We start from the raw sequence: 21613 nt of genomic DNA, 5'->3' as shown, positions 1-21613 counted from the left end.
ACTCTGATTGGACACTTTGGACTGTAACTGCTCTCTGAAGGGGTGACGTGGCAGAACTCAGATTCAAATTCATTCTAAACTCATTTTTATTTTCTACTTGAACTCACAGGAGAGTGTCCCTTTCACAAACCTCAGTCTTTTCATAAGGCTGGCAGCTGCCTTCTTTAGTAAGCAGTAGCCACTTTTCTTAGGTAGGGTTACTATTTCTGTGATGAGACACCAAGGCTAAAGCCACTCAGGGAGGAAAGGGTTTATTTCACCCACAGTTCCATATAACAGTCCATTATCAACAGCAGCAAGGGCAGGAACTCTGGCAGGGTAGGAACTGATGGAGAGGCTGTGAAGGGAAGGGGTGAACATACTGGCTTGATTCCCCTTAGCATGCTAACCCAGGACCATCAGCCCAGAAGTGGTACCACCCACGATGGTCTTGTCCCTCCCCCATCAGTCACAGATGAAGAAAAGCTGGATCTTGTGGAGGTATTTCCTTAACTGAGGTTCCTTCCTTTCATATAACTTGTGTCAAGTTGACATAAAGCTAGCCAGGGCATTACTTTTGAGAGAAGAGTGAAAATATCATTCTTCTGGACAAATTCAGAATTCCTTAAAAACCCCAGTGAAAAAAAATGATCTGTTTAATAAAAGCATTAAGTCTCCACTTCATCTGGTCAATCCTCTTCCTTCCAGAGATCTGATGATATAATACCCAGAATATTTTATTTTTGTTTCCAACCTCTGCTTACACTTCATACCAAGTCCTTTCCCAAATGAAGCAGTCTTACAAATCGACTCTGGATCTCCTTGGTTCTTGCTCCGTAGATAATGGGATTGAGCACGGGAGGCACCAGCACATAGAGGTTAGCCAGGAAGATGTGTACATGCTTGGGAACTCGGTTGTGACCAAAGCGGTGGGTGAGGAAGGAGAAGAAGGCAGGTATATAGAAAACCAGAATGACACCAAAGTGAGAGCCACAGGTACTCAGAGCCTTGCGTTGAGCATCACGTGATGGAAGGCGAAAGACAGCCCGGAGGATGAAGCCATAGGAGACTGCAATGAGAACTGAGTCCAGGCCCATGGCCAGCAGAGCTACAGTCAGCCCATAGACAATGTTGACAGTGATGTTGGCACAGGCAAGCCTAGCAACACCCATATGTTCACAGTATGTGTGAGCCATGACATGGTGACCACAGTAGGGCAGTCGCTTCAGCAAAAAGATAAAGGGGGACACAATAACTACACTGCGGACTATCCCAGCAAAGACAATTTGGCCTATGACAGTATGATTGAGAATGGTTGTATATCTTAGAGGGTTACAGATAGCCACATATCGATCAAAGGACATGGCAAGGAGAACTGAGGACTCTAGAGCATAGATGGCGTGGACACAAAACATCTGGGCTAGGCATCCACCAAAGGAAATCTCATTAGCATGGAGCCACAGAATGGCCAGCATTTTAGGTACAGTGGTAGAGCTGAGAGCCAGGTCAGTGAGTGAGAGAAGGCAGAGGAAGAGGTACATGGGTGCATGAAGCGCACTCTCTGTCCCAATGACAAAGATGAGGGCAGCATTACCAAGCAGTGCTACCAGATACATGACACAGAAAGGGATGGCAATCCAGGGGTGGGCAAACTCCAGCCCTGGGATCCCAGTCAGGAAGAAAGTGACTGGGAGACTGTCACTTACGTTGGAGGCTGACATCCGTCTTGGCACATGAAGGGCTCTATCCAAGGGGTGACGGCATGCCTGCCCTGCAATATTATGTATCAGGCTCATTCACACATTCGTAGGCTGAGAAAATAGTTTGTCACTTGCTCAAGAATCCCTTGAAACCTCTGATATTTCCTCTATTATTCATCAATGCTACTGTTATATTCAACACAAGATATGTGTTTATGTTCCTAAATGAATACTTCCTGACTCATGTTGTGAAAAGTCTTGTGTGTTATCGAGAGTCTTTTAGCCTGTTCCCTTGGATGGATTTTTCTTCGTTTCCCTCACCCATATCCCCACCCACATCATTTTCAGTTTTCCTTATTTCCCCTTCTATATATTTTTTCTTATTTCAGTTAACATTCCAGGGTACTTCTGTCACTATTATGCTGCTTAACCGTCTTTAAAACTCTTGCCTATTTGATGTGGACTCAATGTTTCTTGTAGGACTTAAACTTTGTTTTATATATCCAGATTCTGAGTTGGGGCTTTTCACCCAATGTCAATATTTAATTTTCTATCACTTCCAAAAAATCCATTTTATTCCTTGTCGCTTCCTAATGTTATAACTTTACTCCGTGTCTGAACTTTGGACCCTCTTCCTACTTGCATTGAGATTTCCAGGGATAACACTGGGTGGTTTTGGCTTACTCTGGTACTGGTCTGTCGTGGTAGAATCTGGCAAGCTGGAACCACTACACACTCCCTCCCCCTCTTTTTGGCTCAGTGTTCTACCTGTGCAGGATTTCCAGCCATTGTTGTGAGAAATCTGCTACTCTGTCAGCATCTATGGCTAAGAGGGTGGGGACAGAGGACAAGCACAGTATGAAGGCGTATTGAGTTAGTGTCTCACTTGGCTTCACAGCTGGGGCCTCTTCCAAATGTGCCCCAGCTGTTTTGGAATCACTCTGGTGGCTGAGTTTTTGAGATCTTGCTTGGACAAATGCAGTTTAGTCAAACTCAGACACCACAAGTGCTGTAACTCTGAGACGCTTTTCTTTCTTTCTTTAAATCAAACACAGTTTTGTTTTGGAATCTGATTTTAGAAACATACCTGTGCAGAGGGCATCCATTTTGGTAGAGTGTTGATCCCTGCAGTCCTGTGTGGGCTCACAGCTGCTCTGAGATGTATTACATAAATGCAGAGTTGTTGAGAGAGAAAGAAGAGGTACAGCGAATTGAGCAGGTGTGTACCTGTGTTTGAAGCTTTGCTGGAGTGGAAGGTGAGTGTCCTTGCAAATTCAGATGGGTGTGGCTTGAGAGAGGGAGGAGACTCAGTGTTATTCTTGTTGAATTGTCTGCCCCTTTTAAAGTTTTCTGAATTCTCTGAATGTCTTCCGCTCAGCCTGTATTCTGCTCTACTTTGGTCACATGACTCATTAAGTGAGGTTATTTATTGATTCATTCTGCAATGCTCAGGAGGAAAGACTCCATGTCCTCCTCTGAGGCGACCTGCTGTGTACCTCATGAGGGAGAAAGAAAATGAGAAGTTGATAAATGAGGAAAGAATTGAGTGAGGAAAAAAATTGCAGTAACTTTTGAAGGGAAGTGGAAATTAACTCTTGTCTGTTCTTTATTCTCTGTCCTGGTCTTGGTCTGTCTTCTTTCCTTGCTTCAGGTTTTGTTTTGTTCTTTTTTTCATTCTGAGTTTTCTTGAGTGCCCAGTTACTGTGGTTCCCCAGAATTCTGTGCTCAGGCAGAAAGATTTATGTGAATAGAGCAATAGCAGTCAGTGGTGGTGAATGCCCTTTTGCCACCAGATGCTGCTTAAAATTCCACAGTCAAAGGGCAGGAAGGATGGCTCAGCAGTTAAAAGTACTGGCTGCTCTTCCAGAAGACCTAGGTTTGATTCCCAGAAATCACATGGTGGTTCACAGCTGTAAGTTCGGTTCCAGGGAATATGATGCCTGCTTCTGACATCTGAAGACACTGCATACACATGGCACAAGTCATATATGCATGCAAAATATCAATAAACATAAGATAAAAATATGTGCATTCAGCATGCACGGGGCCTACACAGGTCTGAGAGGGGAAATAAAACCAGCCTCCATCCCTAAGCCAGAAACTATCTCTAACTGATAACCACTCACAAAGGAAAATTAATTTTCTCATTTCATCAGTTATTATACATATGAACAAACATTTCAGAAAACATTTTCCTTAGATGAATACAGCTTCCTCTTTTCTTTTGAATTACTTTATGTGTCCAACAATAATGAAATTGAATACAGTTCACATTCAGTCACTCTTAATTTTATTTATGTAAAGCAGTACACTGGAAGAATGTGGTTGATATAAACAAATTCATGCTTCTGCCATGTAGGATGTTACCATAGTTAGAGGTCAGCAACAGTTTTAGGAATTCTGATTGTCTGAAGCCTGCACTCCAGACTCTGTGGAAATGTGTGGTGTGCTGGTGTGAGGAGGATGACTACAATGGAGAAATTGAAAAATCAGCTATTGTTGCTAATGAAAAGTTAGGAGCTTGAGTGATACTACAAAATAAAGATATGAATGGTAACATCAATCCCTTTTCAGATTGCTTTCCCAGGCTGCCTTCAAGGCCTCTTCATGGCAGAGATATACAGATTGCTGACTAGCAAAGAAAAAATGTAGGCTCACCCTAGGCATCTCAATCAGAGCACAGAGCCTAGTTTCGGAGTGAATAAAAATAGCTTATCAGTCACCACAGTGATCTTTTTTACCTGTGTGTGGTGGTTTGAACATGTGGCCCCTGTTGCTGCTGCTGACTTAGGTGATGCAGCCTTGCTGGAGGAAGTATACCACTGTGAGCAGACTTTAAGATTAAGATTTCGTGCCTACTTCCAGGTTTCTCTCTCTGTTTCATGCCTGTGAAGATATGAGCGTTCAGCTTCCTACTCTTGATGTTATGCTTGCTGTTTGGTGTCATGCCTTCAATTGTCCAACATGGACTCTTGTCCATCTGGAACCATATACCAAAATAAACTTTCTTTTAAGATGCCATTGGTCATGGAGTTTTATCACAGCAACAGAACAATAAGTAATATACTATATAAACATATGTAGAATAAGTTGGGTGTTATTTTATGAGTAAATAAATATGAAGCATATAAAAACTAGAAGTTAATTAATTTTGTTATCTCTCACTGTGTTTTTTCTATATAATTTGTTGTAAGAAAAACATATATTGATAAATATTTTATGGGACTAAATTGTTTTAAGATTAGATATAACATTAAAATATTCCATGAATAGTTTTTAATTGAATAATGAATATCTATGCTATGTATATCTTCTTGAGAATGTGTGATGTGGGATTCCCAACTGTATTCTGTGAATATATTTTATTATCATTAGTTAGTAAAGAAGCTACTTTGGCCTGTGGCAGGGGAGAATAGAGCTAGGAAGAAAAACTAAACTGAATTTTGGGAGAAAAAAAGACAGAGTCAGAGAGACGCCATGTAGCTGCCAAAGGAAACAGACACCAGATGGAACTTTACCAGGTGAGCCACAACCTTGTAGTGATACACAGAATAATAGAAATGGGTTAATTTAAGAGATAAGAGTTAGCTAGAAATAGGCACAAGCTATTAGCCAGGCAGTGTTTTAATTAATAGAGTTTCTGTGTGATTATTTCAGGTCTGGATGTGGTTGTGTATAGACTGGGATATACTCAAATCTAAAACTCAGAGGACTTGCTCGAAGGATTTGATCCATTGTTTTAAATTTTTAGGAAAATAATAAGTAAGTGTTGAAAATGAAAAAAAGGAATAAGAGAGGTTTACCATGATGTGGATTTAGGCGGAAAATATTGAGCAATATTTCTGCATTTTTTTATTTTCTCATATTTACATCCTAACCAAAACTTCCCCTCTTGCTCCTCTTTCCAGTCCTCCCCCTGTCTTTATCGACTCTTCCTCTACTGTTGCTCTTTAGATAAAGATTTCATGGATATCAACCAGTCGTGGTGTATTAAGCTGCAGTGAGACCAGGCACCTTCTCCTTCACTAAAGTTGGATGAGGCAATCAGGCTGGAGGAATGGGTTCCCAAATCAGGCAACAGAGTCAGAGCCATCCCCTGCTCCCACAACTAGGAGATCTACACTAAGACCAAGCCAAACAACTGTAGTATATGCAGAGGGCCTATGTCAGTCCCATGTAGGATCCCTGGTTGTTGGTTCAGTCTCTGTGAACCCTTTTGAGCCCATGTTAGTTAGTTCTGTGGGTTTTCTTGTGGTATCATTGATGTCACTGAGTTCTACAATCCTTCCTCCATATCTTCTGCAGGGTTGCCAATTTTTATGCTCATTTTCTCTTCTCTTTCCTTCTTTTGTCTCCTTTGCTATGTGCTGTATGTTATGATTTCCATGGACACAGGCCATCTCTAAGGGATGATCAGGGACGTGTGCATGCTCCCTGTCCATTAGCCTTAATTTCACAAAATATACTTTAAAATTATTAATATTTCAGAAAGAGCATGTCTAATCTTGCCAAAGATTTGGGTTCAGTTCCCAGGACCCACCTCCAGTAGCTCTTAACTGCCTGTAATCTCCAGACAGAAAATCATACTTTCTCTTCTGTTTTCTACAGGGACTACATGGTATACATAAACTTACCCAGGCATGCACATATTCATATAAAAATAAACAAACAAGCAACCTATCTGAATACATATGACTAAGAAGGAAAATAATGTGTTTAAAATTTATATGTAATGTATGCTTCATAATCTGTGACTTATGTCTGAATGGGGCAGAAATACTGTAATGTCATAAAAACTATGAACAGTTTTTGATACGTGTTTTTCATTTTGTTCTGTTTTATAAGAATGATAAATTCCAGAAAACATCTCTGTCCCTCTCTCTCCACTCCCTCTTTCTCACACCCCCTATATTGATTAGCTGGCTGGTTATTTGACTGACAGGTGTCTGTGGAAGCAGTGCACCAGGGAAGAGTCCAAGAGCTTTCACTTAGGAAGCCAAATTTCCCCATATTGCTCTGAATATTGTTGCTTAGTCAACGAAAATTAAACATCAGAAGAATACTTACAATAAAAACTTATTATTAAAATTTATGTTAATTTCAATATCACTTAATAATTTGTTTTAGCAGTGTTCAATACCTGCCCAGCACCCTGAAAAGATATGAGTCCTCTTCATCTCTTTTATAAAGACAATTTAAAGAGGTGGTTTGATTTTTGTTTTTTAACAAAATAAAAGATAAGACAAGTCCACAGTGCTTTAGAATCACAAACATCTTGGGAGTAAGCAAACTTCTCTGATTGGACTTAAATTCCATTCACAAAGTGAAACCCATATCTGGTACCATTAGCAGGCTAAGAACCTGTGACTAGAGGGAAATCTACTACTGTTACCCTACTTAAATAAACATGCTATTAAATAGACTCTTAATGATATCATTATACCCATAGATCAATACATTGCTCAACCCTCATCAGAGAAATAGATGGCAATTAATATAGAGACCCACAACTAGCTAGAAAGCAGAGAATCTGACCCAGCAGAATGGTCTGCTCTGAAGGGACCATCTATATCTCACATCTCTCCCAAGACTCAGAGATCTACTGTAGAAAAGGTGTGGAAAGAGTGTAGCAGACAGAGGTGGGAGATGACTAAAGATTACTTTCTAGATTCAGGAGGGCAGCTGCACACATAAACTCACAAAAGTTGCAGCAGCTATAAAAATCCAAACAAGCCCCAATTAGCCCAAATCTCAGTATGGAGAGAGAAGTTGAACACAAAATCCTACCCCTAGTCATGGAGCTATTGACAATTGTTAGCTGCTGGGAGAGGGAGACATATGTTCTCTAAGGTGTAGCCCCTGTTTAGTCATCCACTCTTAGGTGAAGACCACACATCCAAGAATAAAAAGGACACAAAATTAGGTCAGTATGGAAGGGAATGTGGATCTGGGAAGAGTTGAATATGATCAAAACACATTGCTGTGAAACTGTCAGGGACCAACCTTGACAAAAATACCACTTGCCAGGGTAGGGACATGGGAATCAGAAAATATAGTGAAGAATACGATGAAGTGAGTAAAAATAATAAAACAGAAACATAGAATATTACTGGGAGGGAATTCCAGTGAATACTAAAATCATCATTGTTTAATTTTCCATATGCTTTTATACCCCCAAAACAAAAGGGGGGGGGGAGAAGGCAACAAAAGACTTCTTTAACACAATACAAAGTACAACTCGAACAGTTAATTGCTTTAACACTTTGAGACATCAAGCCATTAGCATTCTGTTGTTTAGGCAGTAAAGCCACTCTATCTAGACCAAGTGTCCTGAAAAACTGCCACTCCCCAGGTAACCTCCTACTAAATAAGAAAGAGCAGAAGTATGCTTGCATATCCTGACCATCTGTCAGGGTGCTATGGACCTACCTGTATGAGCCATCTTAATGTCAAAAGAACCAAGTAACCACATCCTGAATCAGAATGTGCAACCCTGATTGCTGTTATCAATTCTGAAGAACCTCCAAACTCTCTGACCATCAGACAAGGTGGAAATAGGCTCACATTTTTGGGCCTCCCCATGAAACCGTCAAAGAATTAATAATAAGCCTACAACAGATACTGATGAGTTCAGGGAGAGGGAGGGACACATTACTCCTGACAGGAATATGAACTAGCAGTTCTATTACAGGTACTCACATAGTCATAAATTTCTAAAAATAAATCCACCCTAGATCCCTATCTTGGTATATTTCCAAAAGAATGACGTCTGCGTAATGAGGATACACATGCAGTCTCACGCATGTTTCAGTGCTCTTTACAGCAATTAAGGTGTGAAATCAGCCCGGGTCACCAAAAGCTGCTAAATGAAAAATAAAATATGTAACATACATGTACAATAGTATACTTATTCAACTTTGGAGGAGGGTAAATTCTGGCCATTTGCAGCAAACTGAGTGTAACTAGAAGACACAAAATAAAATAGCAGTGGGTTAGTTATTTATGGGGGCAGAGTATGACTATATTTCTCTCATGCTAGCCAAGGCCGTAGACTCAACCAGATTGGTCTCCAGTTTATAATCCTTTTGGCTTAGTCTCCCCATGTCATGATTACAGGTTTGCATTATCATGTCTGTCTGGTATGTGCTGTAATAATTGTAAGTGAATAATCGAATGGTCTGTGTTTGAAAGCAGTCTTGCCACTCGGTACTAATAATTTTGAGTGTGTTTTGACTTTCTGAGCCTCCAGTTTTCTCATGTGTGAAGTGGAAGGATTCCTTGTCTGTGAAGTTGGTTGTGAAGATTAAATAAGGCAATGCCCTTAAGCTTTGATGGGGTTCAGAGGACACTGAAAACTCAGGGCATCATTGAGAAGCATTTGTTTCTATTGTCTATGAGATTAGCTAGCCTTACAGTAGAGTTTCTACTCCTTACCTGGAAAGGGGTCTTAAAGTGGGAACTGGGCTTGCGAAGAAGGGCTCTGTCTATCTGGAGGTGGGGAAGAATGAATGATATTTATATATTATCATTTACTAGAGTAGGTACTCAGACTCTGACTTGACACATTGTTTTCAGGACTCCAGCAGACACGAGGACAAGCAATAGGTGCATGCAAGCTCTGTTTAGCTGGGGGCAGAGGGACTTTTGTCATGTTCTTTGCACAGAAATTTGAAGCTCCCACGGGAATAGACAGTAGTAAACACCAGAATCTTGTGGTGAAGAACCTATTCCCAGCAGTGTTTGGCTGAAGACTATTAGGTCTTGTTGTAGGCCCTCCATTGCTCAGAAGCTGAGAAGTGGCTCCTGAGATATTCAGCATAAATATGGGTTCTTCTGTATCTTTCACCAGCCCCCATCACAGGTTGCCAGGAACATGAGGCAGGCTGAGGTAGCTGCTTGTAGCTGTGTGTGGTTTTATTTGTCTTTCTCGTAGTCCTTATTTTCAGTGTTGCTGTTGCTGTCTTACTAATCTTTTGTCTCTCATCTTGCATTTCCGTATTTGACCCTTACCATTTCATATTATTTCCTCTTTAAACAAAAACAAAAACAGAAAACTTTTTTTTTTCTGGGTGGGGGTGGCACACTCCGTTAAGCCCAGTACTTTGTAGGCAGAGGCATGCAGATCTCTGAGTTTTAAGACAACTTGGTCTACAGAGAGAGAGTTCCAGGACAGTCAGGGCTAAACAGAGAAACCCTGCCTTGAGAAAACAAACAGCACCATTGAGCAAACAAACAAAACCATTTGATTTCAGCCTTTCCTCCTCTTTTTATGTTTTTGTCTTTCTAACTCTTTGTCACTTCTTTCTTCACTCTTCTTATTTTGTTCCTTGGTGTAAATACATGGAAAATTACAAAGAAGCAGAAATGACGCTAGCATCAGCAGGGCTACTGAGGCCTCTGCATACTCTCTGGTTACAGCAGGGTCAGATACGAGTGTTATTCTTTCTCTGCAGAAGCACGCTTCTATTAAGGCAGTTTTAGATTTCCTTACCATGGAATGTATTTCATGGTGGACTGAGACTAGGGTGTTCAAGAAGTCTGTTCACCTTGGGACAGTCTCCCCTAAAACCAGCAGTGTTCTTGCTTTGCATGATGCTGTCAGGGGTTCATCCCACTCTAAAGGTTTCTCTGAGTGTTTCTTGTCTGTCTTTCCTATCTCATCAAAACTAATACTGCTTCCCAGCAATTCTGCCCTTCATTCATGGATCCTTGGGACTCTTTTCAAAACCCTTGTCCTCTAACAGGCAATTTTCTCCTGATATTTAGTATTAATATTTCCTGATATAATACTTCTGCCACAGAAAACGATCTTTCCTGAGGGTTGTATAGAATATTAATATGTAAACTGTATGTTGTTCAATGATGGATGTGTGAGTGTTAATGATTACCTGTGAGACACAGAAATTGATCAGACCCCAGAAGGTTTATAGGTTTGCCATAGAAATGTTACAAAATATTGTTAAGTGTGTTTCTTTCTCAAATGGATGGTTATAAAGCATATATAAGAAAACAAAGGCGAAGGGTGTAAAACAAAAGGCTTGTCACTCTCATGATCTCACTGGGCTGGTGTAGGGTAGCATTTATTAGCTTCTACACCTAAGGAAATCTGATATTCTAATAGAGGAACAACAATAGTATGTTATGAATATGAAAGCATGTGATTTTTTAAATCAATTTATAGGAAAATACTGGGGATTGTAGTGGGTTAGAATTGAAGTTATAGCCATGTAGCTTCCTTATCAAGATCCCTGGGGTGATTTATTTCCTTTACTTGTACACCTATTTTCTTATTTTTCAGGATGGAAATTTAATTTTCAGTAGATCATCTTAGGTCGTGGTTATGAAGTGTGAAGCATATGGAAGGAGCTCACTGAACGGCCATAAAGACCATGTTCAGGGAGCTACTAAGAGGCTGAATGAGATGACCAGCTCCCTTGGAGAGACTGCCAGTTCTTTCTCCTGAAAGAGCCTTAAAAAGTAGCCTCTTCTCACGGCTAGAGTTTCCTGACTTTTTAGCTCAGTTGCCTTCAGAGGTCATACATGTGCAGTCATGAAAATCCCTGCGTGCTGCCTTTTCCTCCGCAGGGATTGTGGCAGGACTGGACACATGGTGTAGCTTGTATGAAACACTGATCTGACTGGTGACAAACTACCCTGTCCTCTCATGGGCAACTTCAGGATCAATGCCTCTGAGGCTCCCAGCTTTATTCTGACAGGCTTTCCAGGAATGGAAGCCATGGAGGTCTGGCTGTCCCTCCCTTTCATTTTATTCTATGCCATCTCCATTGTGGGCAACTCCTTGATCCTCCTCATTGTCAAGGAGGAGCAGAGCTTGCACCAGCCCATGTACTACTTCCTGTCCCTGCTGTCTGTGAATGACTTAGGTGTGTCTCTTTCCACTCTGCCAACTGTTCTGGCTGCCCTTTGTTTCCATGCCCGAGTAATTGCCTTTAACGCATGCTTGGCCCAGATGTTTTTTATACATCTTTTTTCTTGGACAGAGTCTGGCATTCTTCTAGCCATGAGCTTTGATCGCTATGTAGCCATATGCAATCCACTGCGCTATGCTACAGTGCTCACCAATGCCCGAATTGTGGCCATGGGCTTGGGAACAGTCCTCCGCAGTCTTGTTCTCATTGTGGTCTTCCCAGTACTTTTGCACAGACTGCCCTTCTGCCGCCCTCAGAACATCCTCTCCCACGCTTACTGCCTACATGTGGATATGATTAAGCTGGCATGCACTGATGTTTCCCTCAACAGCCACTAGGGGTTGTCCATTGTGCTGCTCACCTTTGGCCTGGACTTGGCGCTCATTCTTATCTCTTATGTGCTTATCCTTCGATCGGTGCTGGCCATTGCATCTCGGGAGGAGCGCCTGAAGACACTCAATACATGTGTGTCCCACATCTTGGCTGTGCTCATCTTCTATGTGCCCATGGTCAGTGTGTCCATTGTGCATCGTTTTGGGGCTGGCTTACCTCATGCAGTCCATATCCTCATGTCTACCCTCTATCTCTTTGTGCCTCCCATGTTAAATCCTGTCATCTACTCCATTAAGACAAAGGAGATTCGTAGGAGACTTCTCAAGATGCTTTTTAGAGTCAAGATGTAATTCTGGCAAAGACAGAAATGGTATGTGATCTAGTGTTGAAAGTATGAATAACCATGCACCAGAGCAGGGTTGTGAGGTGTGTGCTTAAAGTCCTAGGATCACTGCTAAAAAGTTTAATCTACATTATTTTTATTAAGCTAGTACCTGCCAACAACATTTGGGGTCATACCTAGAACTTAACTTTGTTAACTTTTCTTTGGAGACAGACAGCAATCTTGTTTTCAAGAAAACCAACAGCACTTTTGCCATCACAACAATGAAATGCTATTTTTAAGTGATAGTGGTGTGATACCTGGGGTCTGAATGGTTGCAATGATCTATTTGACTTTAGGATTCCTTGAGTGTTTTCCCCACACGGGAGACCAGAGGTACATCAGCATTTAGTTTCTGCTCATGGAAGTTGCCAGCCCTTCGCTTATAACTGCAGTGACTGTTCTGTCACTCTTCGTAGATACGTTTCTCCTCAAAGAGTAGAACCATTCTGTGGCAATAATTTTGTGACATTCTCCCCATCCACGTTACACTTGCCATGATTGTTCTGTTAAGATAGGATCTGTTAGACTAATAATGAAGGAATAAGTGAAGCTTGATTGGATAAGGGATAACAATTGCGTAATGAAGAGAAGAAAATAAAGTTTGAACAAATCAACAAACCTATAAACCATTGTTTCCTTCTAACAAATTAGAGTTTCATATTGGAAAGTATTTCCTAGTTCGCTGAGTTTCTCGCTGCTCCAATAAGAGAAAGTGTAAATGAAATTTGAGATTTTAGTCTTGATTTTTTTCACATGTACAAATATCAGTCTTTCATCTATCTAGTTGGCTTGTTTTGAAGTAGAAATAAAATAATTTATCATTTATATAATAACAAGCATACCTTATATATACATTTAATTTCTGTTTAATGGTAACAAACACAAGATTCTGTACTGAGTTTTAAAATACAACATGCAGATCAGCAACTTGGTCCGGTGGATAAAAAAAATGAATGGGTCACTAAACTTGACTCCCCAAGTTTGCTTTGGGGATCTACATAGTGAAAGGAGCAGACTGACTCCTGAAAATTGTTCTTTTTGACAGCTATATGACCCTGTGACATGTATGCACCTGTCCCATGTATAAAGAAAATTTAGTGTTAAAAAAAATCCCTTAAAATATGGTGTTTGTGAGTCAATGTCTAAAGGAATGTTTTGTCTGAATGTTCCTGAATCTTAACCCAAGTGGAGCTAAGTGCTCGCTACCTGCATTGTGTTCACACTGCCCTCAGGGACTAGATTTTAACTGGCTCAGTATAGAGCTAATTTGTCCTTTCCACCTAGACTTTGTTCATTGTTCTTCTCTTTTGCCTCCATCACGGGGACTGCAATGCATCAGAGAGATGCACAGTGAGGAGCGAGTGAACAAATAGTTACATTCTCATCTAACTGTGCACCAATAACCTTTCTGGTTGAAGTATCACATCCAATCATCTTATTCTAAAATTCATCGTGCTTTGACTAAAGATTAATTTTATATTGAGCTTTTATCATAGTGTAAATACTATTTGCATTACAACTGGATAAAAGTAAACTTTATTTTTAAATATTTTATAACTGTACTCTATATATTAATTTAGAATATACCCTATGCACTACGGTTTATAATAATAGCAATTAACAGAGTCAAATGTACTTAAATAATTTTTTTTAAACTTTCTTTTTATTTATTCTTTGTGTCTCTCACATCGTGCATCACCATCCCATTCCTTTCCCTGTCCCTTCGCATCCTCCTTCTGCCCTTGCAACCTCACCCAAAATAAAATAAAATCGAAGAGAAAAATAAAAGAAAAAGTAAAAATTAGTCTCATCATGAAAGCTGTAGTGTGACACAGGTCACACAGTAAGCCCTTGATCCATCTATCTTTACTTGTAAGTGTCATGGCGAAGGGTCATTGGTCTGATTCGAAGCTTCTGGTTTGTATTACACTACTGATGCTGGACCCTCACCAAGACTCCTCTTGGTTATCCTGTTGTTTCCCTGTGTTGTGAGATCCTGCAGCTTTGGCTCTGCAGGACCGATCCTTTCCTGTGTTCCAGCAGATCACAGATGGGGTGGATGTTAGGGTGGGCCAACTCATAATCTTGGTTCTGGGCCGGGGTAGTTGTAGAGTTGGTCAGCCCACAACCTCTCCTTTGTCGTTACTACCATGGTGACTTCTCTGGTATCACCCTGGTTATTTTATCCCTTGCAGCAATGATCAAAGAATGGGGCCAGTTCTCCCACCTGTCACAGGTGGTGAGGGGTGAGGAGGGCATCTCTCCCCTGTGCACACCACTATATGGCAGATGAAGGGTGGGCTCAGATTTCCCACACTCAACTTCTTATGGCAGTTCACCTGTACGCCATCAGTAGGGTCAGCTCTACTGTGCTGCCCAGGCGAGTTGCAGGGTCCACTTTCTGGAGTGCTGCTGTTTAAGGGGGAGTGTCTGTTGCCAGCAGCAAGGGGTAAGCAGCGGTAACTCTCCCCCAACTACGCTGCTGGATGACAGACAAGTAGTGAGGAGCTCTTGCACACTCACACAGCTTCAGGGCGGGCTCACCCTCACCTCTGCCAACACAGTTGCCTGGGCCAGATACAGGGCCTGTTCACCAAGTCCCGCATCTGGTGAGGGGCAGGGGCAGCTCTCCTGCCTTATGCCCCCAGGGCCAGCTCACCCACCACTTCAGGCACAGAGAGGAGTGGCATCTCTTCCCCTACCTGTGCTGCCCTATGGTAGATAAGGAGTGGGATCAGATCTTCCATGCTCATATTTCTTGGGCTAGTTCACCCCTTGCTGCTCAACAGGGTCAACTCTGCTGTGCTGCCCAGATGAGGGGCAAGGACCATTTTCCCAAGTGTTGCAACTGATAAAGGGGAGGTCAGTTCCTTCTCTAGCTGGAGGTGGTGAGGGAGGGGGAGGGTTAAATAAATCTATTTAAATTGATTTGACTGTTTAGTGATTTTGGCTCTATCATAAGTATGACATAATGAGTTAGTGCTGCCACAAATGCCCTCACGCTGCCTTGACTTGTTACCACAGCTCTAAAAGACTCTGACGCAGAACTTTGGGTCTTCACTGTGCTTGCAAAAGGCTTTTGGAAACCCTAAGAAAAAGCTGATTTCTCCACAGCACAGTTGATAAGGTCACTAAACATCTACCTCTTACTCTTCAAAGTCTTCTGCATCTGGGAGAGACTCATGGATATTTCCTAAGGACAGTCCTGTTCTTCTCAGACCAGTAAGAGGTGGGACATGGTTCTCTCTGGGTCTGTTCCTGGCTTATCCAGAGACACACTGAAGGCCAATTCACTAGTGCACTAATAAGAGCTAGATTTACAACAAAATTCACACCATCCCAGGGCTGTAGGTACCAGTATCACAGGTGTACTCTTGGGTATTGGCTTTAACTTCTTCTCAATACTGAGCATTCCCTGTTCAAGCAGTGATTAGTTCATGGTTCATTCTTATAAACAGATAACAAATGCTCCTCATTTTGTTGAGAAAGAGAGGGTACACTTTGTTATATGATATGGAAAGTAAGCCTAAGGACCATGCAGTCTGTGTGTCTGCTCGGAACACTGGAGGAATGTCGACATATTTAGTCTATAGAGCAGCAAAGGAAGACATTTCTCAAAACCATGCATGGAGAACCTATTGGTCTCACGAGATTAGAAGAGTGTTGTATGAATGAAGCGTTACTAGGAAATGACTTGGGCGTCAATGGCTATTTGACCTTTTGTCATTCTGAGTACACATCTAAGGAGTCTCAGTGACAGCAGTTTGGGCCCAAGTCTTCCTCCTGTGCATTGCTGTTACAGGCTCTACAGAACACACCTTCTAAGTGTGCAGTGGGAAGGCAGGTAGGTGATGGAGCTTTCCCACTTCATTCCAGCAGAAAGTGCCACCAAGCAGATCCTACAGTCCTTAATAGAAACTTTCCTATTGTTCTACTAAAAATTCCTGCCATGATTACCAAAATAATTCAAGATTAAGGTCTGAATTAAGACTTCAGAGCAATGGAAAAAAACCAAATAACCCAGACACTTTGTCTTGTCTACTTGCTCTGTTCTTTTTTTCTCCTTTTTTTAATTAAGATTTTTTAAATACAATCTTTTCTCCTTTTATATAGCTATCCCTGTTTCCACTCCCTCCCCTCTCCTGTTCCACCTTTCCCCTCACCCAACTCCATCCATTCCTCAGAAAGGATAAGGTTTCCCATTGGGAGTCAACAAAGTCTGATACTTGACTTTGAGACAAGACCAAGGCCCTCCCACCTATATCTAGGCTGAGCAAGGTATCCCTCCAAAGAGAAAGTGTTCTTACACTCCAGTTCAAGCACTCGGGATAAATCCTGGTCCCACTGCCAGTGACCCCACAGACTGCCCAAGCCTCACAGCTGTTCCTCAGTAGGCCTAGTTTGGTCCTGTGTAGGTTACCCAGCTATTCTCACTACCTTAGGTCAGCTGTCTCTGTGGGTATCACCATCATGGTCTTGACCCATTTGCTCATATTATCGCTTCTCCTGCTCTTGGGCTGGTTTCCGGTAGCTCGACTGGTGCTTCACTGTAGGTCTCTGTATCTGCTTCCATCCATTGCTGGTTGAAGGTTCTATGATGACAATTAAGGCAGTCATAAATCTGATTACAGGGCAAGGCCAGTTTAGGCGTCCTCTCTACTGTTGCTTAGAGTCCTAGCTGGTATCATCTTTGTGGATTCCTGGGCATTTCCTTAGTGCCATATTTCTCACTAGCCTTTTAATGGCTCCCTCAATCAAGATATCTCTTTCCTTTCTCTCCCTCACTGTCTTCCCTTCTTGAGCATCCTCTTCCCTCATGTTCTCCTCCTCCCTCCCCTTCTCTCCTCTCCCTTGCCTCCCACCCTTCCTTCTTCTCCCTCCACTTTCAATTTTCTCAGGAGATCTTATCTGTTTCCCCTTCCCAGGAGGATCCATATGTTTATCTTAGGGTTCTCCTTGTTACCTAACTTCTCTGGGATGGTGGACTATAGACTGGTTATCCTTGGTGCTACATCTAATATTCTATTTCTATATCTCCCCATTTTCCTTTCAGAGAAAACTCAATAATCTACCTTTATAGCGTATATCTAAACCCCCTTTATATTTTCAAATAAGAACTCTGAATCTAATCTCCTTTCTCAGTGTTTCTCCTGACCATGACCAATAACAACTTGTGTAGCACATCTGAGAAGTGAACACAGGCAGGGCACAGTGTGGCTGAGGACAGCTGCAGCTACTAGCGTGTAGCTGTGAGCTAAGAGCGGCAGCCCAAGAAGAGATGTTCTAGGGGAAGCCACCACCCCACAGGGGAGAGAGAGCCGGAGGTCTGAAAAATGTACACGGGATTGTGCAGAAGGGCACACGTGGTGGAAGCTGTCTAAAGGCGAAGCTAGCTGTCTTGGGGCAGATAAGTCCTGTGGAGTTAGGAGACCAGGTGCTTCTGGAGTTTTGGGTGGCAGCTGGAGACTGCTTTAGAAAGGCTACAACAGGAAAATCCCCAACTCATTTGGAGACTTGGGGAAAAAAGAAAAGAAAACCTAGTTGTTAGGGCAGTGACTCTGGTGGGAGATCCCGTGTGCAACTCCAGTCTGTGTCAGTGGCTGCAAAGCTACAGGCAAAAGACTCTTGTGAATTGGTGCAGTAAAGTTGGGTGTCAATTGTTATCCAAGTTCTAATTGGTCTCAATAATAAAAACTTGGAGCCAGACAGGGGGCAAATGCTGAGAGCTTAGAGAGAGAAAGGAACAAGCTATAGCTAACTCTCACTTTGCTAACTCCTTAGTTGAAAAAGGGCCAACTTCCTGTCTCCTCCTGTCTTAGAGTTCTCTCTCCATCCAACTTTATCTCTTGCAGTCTGTCTGTACAGACCTCCAGATCTCCATGGTTAACTAGTGGCTAGCTCTACCCTTGGGTCTTCAGGCAAGCTTTATTTGTAGAGTACAAACTAGGTATCAGCACACATTTCAAAGGAGTTAAAAGAGTTTCAATGTTCTCACCACAAGGAAATAATTATTAAAGGTGAATATATGCTAATTCCTTTGATTTGATAATCATACCATATATTTCTCTATATATTTGCATTAGCACATTGGATTTTACTTCACTTATTTTCAATAATGCATGAAAAAGAAATGCCTTCAGCAAATAAGTATGAACACACAAGAAAGGAACACATATAATCCAGGACACAGGATTTGAGTGTTGGAGAGCATCAAGGCAACCCCCTTGATGACAGTTTTATACAGGCATGGAAGAGAAAAGGGGGCTGCAGGGGATGGTTGTTAGGGGATATTTGTACACTGACTAAAAATGTCTCACTGTGACTGGGTATAATAACAAGCTGAAGGGCCAATAACTAGGCAGGAGGTATAGGTGGGACTTCAGGGCAGAGAAAGAACTCTGGGAAGAAGTAAACAGAGTCATCATCCAGATGTGGGGGAAGCAGTATGAGCAGAACTGAGAGATGAGGTAACAAGACATGTGGCAGAACACAGATTAAAATAAATTTGAGTTATAAGCGATAATGATACAAGCCTAAACTATGTCTGAGCCTTCATAATAATGAGTCTCTGTGTTGCCATTTGAAAGCTGGTTGCCCAAAGAAAAATCCGACTATAGGTGGTTGTCAAGAAATTAAAAAAAGTCTTTGATTGAAGAGTAATCTGATGAAGTGTGTAGTCAGATTAAAGGAAGTGATAAACTCAATATTATAATAATCCCAGATTTGAACATTTCCAGACTCCCTCTTTCATAGCTATTAGAGGTATTAAACTCAGGCAAGTTTTCTTCCACTTAGTTTTATCTTAGACCCTATTTCATTATGGTTTTTCTTCTTAAATCACCACAACTACTAATCTCAAATTCACTTTTAGCTTATGATTTTATATTTTGTGTTAGAAGAATATTGCTGATAGAGAGATACTCTCAATTTCCTAATAATAAGTTTGTGTGTATCTTCTTTTCTCTATTTATAGCAGTGGTGAAAGTATCCTCAGTCTCTAAATTGCTTGGCCTCACTGTTGCCTCCACCCACAGCCCTTATAAGTTAATGAGAACAAATTCCCTGCTCTTTCATCCACATCCTCCTTTGTATCACCCTTTCCTTACTTCAGTTTTCTCTCCACTATATTTATATTGTCAGATCTTCTGGAAATAATCCTTTATTCTTTGTCTGTCCTCTTCCTTTTGCCTAAAGCTCACTCTGTTAGTTTCTGTTGCAGCCACAAGAAATGTGTCTACACTCAGTATCTTAAAACAAGACTCTCTTATATGTTTTATAGGTCATAAACTGTGGGGAATAACCTACTTTAAAGGCATCTGGTATGTTTCATTTCCTCTTGGCTATGAGACTGGGGTGTCCCTGATCTGACTACATATTTAGGCATCAGCTCTTTTCCCTCAAAGCTGCCTTCAGTAACGCCCATGCCTTCTCATTTGTCTTCTGCAGATAAGGATGCACTGAGTGCCTCCTATACTCAAGCCTCTACTTATCTACTGTATCTTTACTTCTTTACTTTAAAAACATATTATGAGTTCAAGAACCCATCATGTACTTAGTTTTATATCATTAATTCCATTCAAAAGTAACAGAACAAAAATATTATCTTAGTATCCATAATCTTAGTTACACATGTAATATTAATTTTTGACAGAAAACATAGCATACTCATGGGTTAAAAATGGGGATATCTTTTGAGAGATATTTTGCCTATTATGTTGACATCAATAATAATTTTCATGGAGAGTCAAGCATACTACATATGTAACTAATTTCCAGGCTCCTCAAGAAAGGATTCTATGCATCTTGAAAGAAGTGTTAATACTGCATTGAAAATTACACTAGTAATAATCTTTTGTTATTCTACATTATTCCTTTAGTATGTCCCTGCAGGTGTGTTTGCAAAAGGGAGCATGTAGGTCATTCTGTAGTCTTCAGTCAGCATCCATTTCCTATTAGAACTTAATGCAGAAACGTATACACCAAGACTAACCTCACTGAGTGCTACATGGCAGCCAGTAGGCTCATTTCTTTCTCATATTCTTTTTTTTATCACTCCAGTAATTCTATAATATATGACTATATCTATTTATAGGTGAAAAATGAAGCTATGCAGGGAGAGGTTGGATATTTTCTTGAACAGAAGGTAGAATATAGATTAAAGTTCAAGCCATCTAATTTCTTCATCTTTATTTCATCCATGAATCCCTATTACTTTAATGTTTGCCCAATAGCAGTTTTTCCAAAGATGTCTGGGAAGAAAAGAACACAGTGAAGCACCTCAACACCTTACTAAGAAAACATTTTCTGTGATATGATGTGTATCCACACTCTGTGCCCAACCAGCCATGTGTACTAGAGCTTCCCCCAGGGTCCAGAACAGCTTCTTTCATGATCAGGCATGATTTTCAAGTGTCCTGATCTAGTTAAATGTTGAAGCTTATGTGGGATTTGAGTTCTGTTTAAAGGAGTTAGCATTTTTGGTAGATACTGACTAGAAGTGTGCTTGTGTGAATACACACACACACACACACACACACACACACACACACACACTCACATTGGTGGACTGGCCATAAATTGAAGTGGAAGATTTAGATTTGAAGAATACATTATTATCAAGCTACAAAAATTAGGGAGTCATTTTCACCCACTTCTGTGAATGAGGGATAAGACCCAGTCTTCTTGCAGTTCTTCTCTAATTCTGATTGTTTCTGTTCTGGCATAACCCCAAGAGAGATGAGATGCTGAGTCCAGCAAGCATGGCTGCTGTGGATATTCTGTATTCCCAGAAGCCCATGAGCACCTGAGCTGGTCAGAACCTAAGGGACTTTCCAGATGCAATCAAATAGCTCTCAGCACAGAGTTGAAAGAAGCAGCTGGGGATCATGGAGAGGGGATACAGGTTCCCAGAACTGTTCTTTCTTTTTTTATACAGACCATGCATGTGACTTTCAGACAAGAGAGCTAAAAGTGTTTGAAACGCCAAATCCAAGTCCTAAGACTTGCTTGTCAGCTTAGCAATTACAGCACTAACTCTACTGTCTAAAGAACCCAATTCTTTCTTACCTTTGCCTTTTCTGCAGACTCTTCTTCTTGCCTTCCTTTTTCTATATTTTCTGTCTGTTGTTTTTGGTCAGAGACATGCCATCTGCTTTCTGTATCAGACACTACTTTCTTGGAAGGCATACTGCACCAGGTTGAACTTTGAGTATGAAAGCTTTGTGACTATTGCCCCTTCAATACTTTTCTCAGAAAAATCTAGTAGTCAGCATATTCATCAAAGACCT

The 21613-nt window shown here is 41.2% G+C and overlaps 2 protein-coding genes across 2 annotated transcripts; one reads left to right on the top strand and one right to left on the bottom strand.

The window, feature by feature from the left end:
• Window positions 1–746: 746 nt before the first annotated feature.
• On the bottom strand, window positions 747–1712 carry LOC101996957 (olfactory receptor 52D1). Its single transcript, XM_005370164.2, has one exon. The coding sequence runs from the start codon at window positions 1698–1700 to the stop codon at window positions 747–749; it is 954 nt and encodes a 317-aa protein (XP_005370221.1). The 5' UTR covers window positions 1701–1712.
• Window positions 1713–11343: 9631 nt separating this feature from the next.
• LOC101996672 (olfactory receptor 51I2-like) lies at window positions 11344–12291 on the top strand. The gene is given in 1 exon segment (XM_013354831.1): window positions 11344–12291. A coding segment is annotated over 1 exon segment (948 nt).
• The last annotated feature ends 9322 nt before the right edge of the window (window positions 12292–21613 follow it).

Source organism: Microtus ochrogaster, unplaced genomic scaffold, assembly GCF_000317375.1.
Source record: "Microtus ochrogaster isolate Prairie Vole_2 unplaced genomic scaffold, MicOch1.0 UNK73, whole genome shotgun sequence".
NCBI lineage: Eukaryota > Metazoa > Chordata > Mammalia > Rodentia > Cricetidae > Microtus > Microtus ochrogaster.
The sequence above is the reverse complement of the archived record's forward strand: the minus strand, read 5'-3'. Positions and strand labels throughout refer to the sequence as shown.